The 6,000-nt window shown below is 44.3% G+C and overlaps 1 protein-coding gene across 1 annotated transcript in view; it reads right to left on the bottom strand.

Annotated features, from left to right (window-relative positions):
* Positions 1–1,616: 1,616 nt before the first annotated feature.
* Positions 1,617–6,000, bottom strand: part of Cmc2 (C-X9-C motif containing 2) — a 28,987-nt gene continuing 24,603 nt past the window's right edge. Inside the window, exon 4 of the mRNA XM_052726762.1 lies at positions 1,617–1,967. Within this exon, the coding sequence (XP_052582722.1) occupies positions 1,881–1,967 (87 nt within the window). The 3' untranslated portion in view covers positions 1,617–1,880. The remainder of the gene's footprint in view (positions 1,968–6,000) is intronic.

Below are 6,000 nucleotides of genomic sequence, written 5' to 3'. Positions count from 1 at the left end.
GACCCTGAACTCTGCTCCTGGGCCACAAACCCACACAGGTCGTGTTTCCTTTCTCAACCCACCCAGCATGTGGTCATTCAAACTTCAACAAGATGACTCGCTCAGGGAGCCTTTCAGGACTGAAACATAGGGCAACCCAGCCAACAGCAAGTTCCGTTAGTTCCTGTCACCACACTCCTCTGATGTCCATTTCCTGTAAATAAGCAAGGCCCCTGGGAGCAGGGCAAGCTGCTCCAGTTAGCGCACCTGGACTCTCCTTGGCTTTTCTGGCTTCCTTGAGCAAAAGGATTGATTTTTGTCCCCCAAACTTACAATCAGAAAAATCTCATTAAAATACAAACTGAACCAGCTCATCCTTGCAACTCCCTCCACTACCACACTAAACTCAGGTCTGCAGGCAGAAATCGCGGAATTCAGAGCTTTATGGGCTCTTCTTCCTCTGCCATCAGCTCCATCTTCCAGTCATACTGATTCCCTGCTGGCATAATTTATCAATTATATCTCAATTTATCTCGGCATAGGTCACCTTCACCAGAAAGCTTTCCTGGAATGACTCCACGAACACTGGGCACAAGTGCCCTTGCTGTTTTCTTTAACACCTCAATAATCATGCGGCTTTTGTAATTATAATTGACTATGATTAACAGTCAATTTATTGGTTCGTTATAAGATTCTGCCAGCAAAATGTCTGACTATCCGGATCAGCTTTCGTAGGAGGGACTTCAAGAACTCTGGTTCTGACCCCACTCCTTTCATCAGTTGTCTCCCCTGTTAACCACCCTGCAAACTCAATGTCCAGCTTCTCCTGCAACAGGAAAATCATTTATTAAACACCAAGGTCTCATACAAACATTACACACCAAACACCACCAGAACCTTAGCTTGGTCTGTCTTGGGGCTCCTCAGTAGCCCCGTGAGGCCCTGCTGACGCTGTGGCTGAAACTGCTGACTTCCAACTGTGGAGGGTCTCAGAAACCAGCGGGAGTAGTATTCGTGAGGTAGGAGCCAGGAGTGGACACGTGAAGAGCTCTGAGGTTCCAAAGCTAAAGCCCAGGAGTCAACTGGTACCCACGGTGGGAACATTTACCCAAATGAGAAAGCAGAGTCTTATGGGGCCTTAACTGGATGCAATGTTATCCATGTAAATCATCTCTCCAAAGGGCTGGGCAGTACTGTTTCTAGGACCCTCCACTATTCAATTCTACAGATGCTCAAATCCCTAAAGGGCAAAGTATCTGCATAAAACCTACACACTTTCACCTGTGGCCACACCAGTTCTCGCTTACTTATGAAGACTGTATAAGTAGTTGTTATGCTGTTATTACTTAATGAGTGGCAAGGAACATGTACATGTCCACTACGGGTCCAATTGTTTTTCAAATATTTTCCATCCATAACTGGAGAGCTAAATAGAAATATATGATCTTTCAGAAAACATCTGTTTAAAAAGATAAAATGGGGAACTTCGTATAGTTAACTCTGCTGGAATTTCCCCAGAACTCCCACGCTAGCTTTTGTCTTCAGAACTCAATCTTCAAGCACCATGTTCTCAAATAGAGGAAGCCACTAGCACCACTTCCCTCTTGCCCCGAGAGGGTTAAAGAAAAGGAGGACACCACTGTCCGATTACTTTATTTCGGGAGGTGAGTCAGTACTAGGTGGATGGAGACCCAGGGCAGCAGCAGAGGAAACTTTGGCAGGCACAGCCCACGGCACTAAGGGCTTTTGTTCAGCAAGTACTGAGAATCCACATTCTCATGTTTCTCCATGGTTCAGTTCTTCATGGTCACTTTGCATTCAAAGGGTCGTAGAGACCAAAAGGAAGGGATTTTTCCAGCTACCGGCCATCTTCAGGTCTCCAGTCAAGACATCCAGTGGACCTATCTTCCAGCTTCCTCTGGAAGGTCAGAAAGCCTCTTTCGCATGGCGGCACCATGCTCCCTGCTCCTGGTCCTCTTCTCTGTATACTGGCAGGAAATGGGAGAGAGGAGACAACAGGTCACCATCAGTTAAGCTAAACAATGAATGTTTTTACCGATGAGACTCTTTCATTCACGGAACCTGAGATTAGAGGCAGTGATCCCTTGTTCAACACAGACTGGTCAACAGCATCATGGACGGCCACTGAATCTCAGAGAAGTCAAGGGACACAGATGTGTTCTACCCCTGTCCCAAGCAGCTCCTCTGTATAATTACTGGGGTCACTACCTTGAGTGCAGTCTGTTCAGCTGCTGGGCCCTTCTGCTTCTCCGAAGTTGTCACAGTGAACCAGTATTTTCCTGTCAACTCCCTCCTGCCTTCCATCGTCCTTGCCTGCTTTAATCTTCAAGTAACTGATGGCCAACGATGACCCTTTTTCCTCTTTTCTGGGCCTAATGTTACTGTTTTCTCCAAGTGTTTACAGGGCATGGCCTTTTTCTTCTGATGCCTGCAAAATGGCTTATTCTACAGGGCACTTTAATAGCAATGCTCTTTATTAAATTTCAGAACTAGAATTGAACACAGTACTCAAGCCAGTGACTGACAGACAGGGGTGAGGGAGCCTACTTCTGGTGGTTCTCACAACATTATAAAGAGCAAACAGCTCGAGGAAGTCACGGCCTCCCATGGATTCCCAGGGTAATTAGAGCAGGTAAACATTCCAGGATTTCTGCTCCATCATCAGCTGTCACAGCTCTTGATTCTCCACAAACCCTCAGCTTTTGCAACTGGCTTGCTCTAAATGCAGCTTCACCTCAGAGGTCTGCAACTGCACTACCTGTCTGGACATACGGCCATCAGCCACTGTAGCTAACAGGTAACAGAGCATGCAGCCACTCACTATGAAAGAGCACTTTGATTTTTCTCAAATGCTTATTAGCCTGCATTCAAAATAGAATGCTTTAATACATGTGTTATATGCTATCGATAGAGAGATATGGACATATTTTAAAAAATTAATTATTCCTCCCTGGGGAAGGCGAAAGAGAGAAAATGAATTAAAACATGAACATATATCAACAATGGAACATCTTTTAGGAACCAGAGACATGGAAAGAAAGGACACAAAAACAGAAGATTTAGTAACATCCAATAAAGGACTGAATTACTCCCCCACTCCCAAGAAGAAAAATATAAAGATTTTCAACTTTTCAATTCCTCTACTTGTCTGGAGCAGGAACCACTAACATAAAGAGCCAGGCCACAGAACTGTTAACAAGCTTCAATCAATACAATTTCAAACTAAAGATTCTGATTAAAGAACTGTGTAGATTCTTTTGAATGGCAGCTTTTAAAAATTACATTTATTGCTACACATAATGGCACACACCTTTAATCCCAGCACTTGAGAGGCAGAAGTAGGTAAATCTCTGTGAATTTGAGGCCAGCCTGGTCTAAAAATGAATGCCAAGACAGCCAGAGCTACATAGTAGGACCCTGTCTCAAAAAAAAAAAACCAAACAAACATTTATTTTGTGTCTGTTTGTGTGTGAATGCACACATGTCCTGGTTCAAGTGTGAAGGCCAGAGGACAACTGTGAGGAGTCCATTCTCCCTTCCACCATGCACGTCCCAGTGATAGAACTTAGGTGTCCACTTGGCCGCAAGCATCCTCACCCACTGAGCCATGTTCTCAGCCCTTGAATAACAGCTTTCCAACTGTTTTCTTCACCAAAAGGCTACTCCAGGCAGGGTATGGCAGATCATACTGCTGATTCTAACTGAGTCCAAAGAATGGTGAGTTCTAGGACAACCTGGGCTACACAGCAAAATTTTGTCTTAATTAATTAATTAATTAATTAAAAACACCAGGGACGGGGTGAGGGAGGACAGACACAAGTTGTAGGTGGGGAGGCCAAGGCAGCGTGGGCTCTAAGAGACCCTGTGGCAAAAACAAAACAGAACAAAAGGACAATTTGGGAGAAAACAATATAAAACACTATTCTAGAATGCAGATAGACATGTGCTGTAGGAAAAAAAAAAATTGACACTGGACTGCCTGCCGCTAGCAGGACAGAAGGGAGTCTAAAGGTAAGTGTTCAGAAGGTGATGCATGTAGCAGGCCATTAAAATGAGTTACAGAGCACACTGAAGTAAAGTCTATACTAACGTAGGAAGTCCAGATGACCCCGAACAAAAAGGTGGAAAGGTGAATGCAAAGTCACTCCCAAGACGTCATCAAAACACTGGATAAAAGGGACGTTAACCAAACAATAAAGTAACAGGGACAAAGGAGGCGCAATCGCAGGGCCAGCAAAGGAAAAGGCAGCTGAGAGGCAGAAAAGGCGACCCTCTGAAGGGGGCGCAGGATACTCCAGCACTCTGGGGCTGAAGATGGCTCCCTGGTCTGGAGCCTGTGCAGCTCTTGCAGAGGACCCAATTTCAGTTCCCAGCACCCAGTCAGGCAGCTCACAACCGCCTTAACCTCCAGCTCCGGGGATCCAACACCTCTAGCCTCCGAGGGCACCCGCATGCATGTGTACAAACCCACACACATACACATACTTTCCAAAAAGTTCCAAACATGGAGAGACGAAAGAGAGCCTCTGAGGCCACTCTTTTTCTTTTCTTTCTTTTTTTCCCCCTTTGGTTTTTCAAGACAAGTTTTCTCTGTATAACAGTCCTGGCTGCCTGGAACTTGCTTTGTAGACCAGGCTGGCCTCGAACTCACAGAGATCCACCTGCCTCTGTGCTGGGATTAAAGGTGTGCACCACGACCACCAGGCAGAGCCACTCTTAAGAACACAGGAAATGAAGAGCAGGGCACTCTGGAGTAGAGAAGAAAGATCGGACAGGACAGCATTCATAAGCTACAGAATGAAGCAACATTAAATACAGGGGAGGTGTACTGACTAGCTTTAAGTCAACTTGACACAAGCTAGAGTCATCAGAGAGGAGGGAGCCTCAACTGAGAAAATGCCTCCATAAGATGGGCTGTAGGCAAACCCATAGGATATTTTCTTAATTAGTGACTGATGGGGGAGGACCCAGCCCATGGTGCCATCTCTGGGCTGGTGGTCCTGAGTTCTATAAGAAAGCAGGTTGACCTAGTCATGTGGAACAAGCCAGTAAGCAGCACCCCTCCATGGCCTCTGCATCAGCTCCTGCTTCCAGGTTCCTGCCCTGTTTTTAGTTTCTGTCCTGACTTCCTTTGATGATGAACTGTGATGTGGAAATGAAAGTCAGATAAACCCTTTCCCCCCAAGTTGCCTCGTTCATGGTGTTTCATCACAGCAATAGAAACCCTGACTAAGAGAAAAGGAAACAGGACATCATATGAAAACAGACAGACAAGAAGTTTCTATGATGTCCAATTGAAGAGTCACTAACAACATTCAGGAGCAGCTGGAAGAAGAGTCCACAGGAGATTTTAGTTGTGAAAACAATGGCAAAATTACTGAACTACACAGGGACAAGAAGCCTAAACATAGGTAAAATGCTATAAAACTGAATATGTGGGGGGGGGGGGGGGGGAGAGCAGGTGCTGGACAGAATAACAGCACAGGCTTGGCTTTCTGCAAGCATGTGAAGGAAAAACATTTTTCAGGAATCATCTTTAATCCTAACATACACATTTGTAATCACAAAGAAAATCTCCCTGGATACATTCACTGGGTGTGGAGGAACATGCCTTTAACCCCAATATTCAAGAAGCTGAGGCAGGAGAAATAAGAGTTTAAAAATCAGACTGGGCTATTAAAAAAATGCATCATTTTAAAATTTACTCCTATATAAACAGTTCTTCAAATAATAAGATGATGCTACAATGATAAAAATTTCCCAGAGTAGAAAATTCATATAATGCAATACAGCTTCAAATATTGTGTTTAAACCTTTCGATCTGAAACTAATGAGGGGGAGCAGCTGAAACACACACACACAAACTGGAACATGGATTTTTTCAGTTCATACATATATCATTATTTATTTTAAAAGGTTCTGGCTATAAAGTAACTGATGTGTAAAACAGAAATGGAATTAACTTATTTTCAAAAGTTTAAAATGGATCTGCTTGGTTAA

Source organism: Peromyscus californicus, unplaced genomic scaffold (genome assembly GCF_007827085.1).
Source record: "Peromyscus californicus insignis strain IS unplaced genomic scaffold, ASM782708v3 Scaffold_8__1_contigs__length_139910024, whole genome shotgun sequence".
Taxonomy (NCBI): domain Eukaryota; kingdom Metazoa; phylum Chordata; class Mammalia; order Rodentia; family Cricetidae; genus Peromyscus; species Peromyscus californicus.
This window is presented reverse-complemented; position numbering and strand designations above follow the sequence as displayed.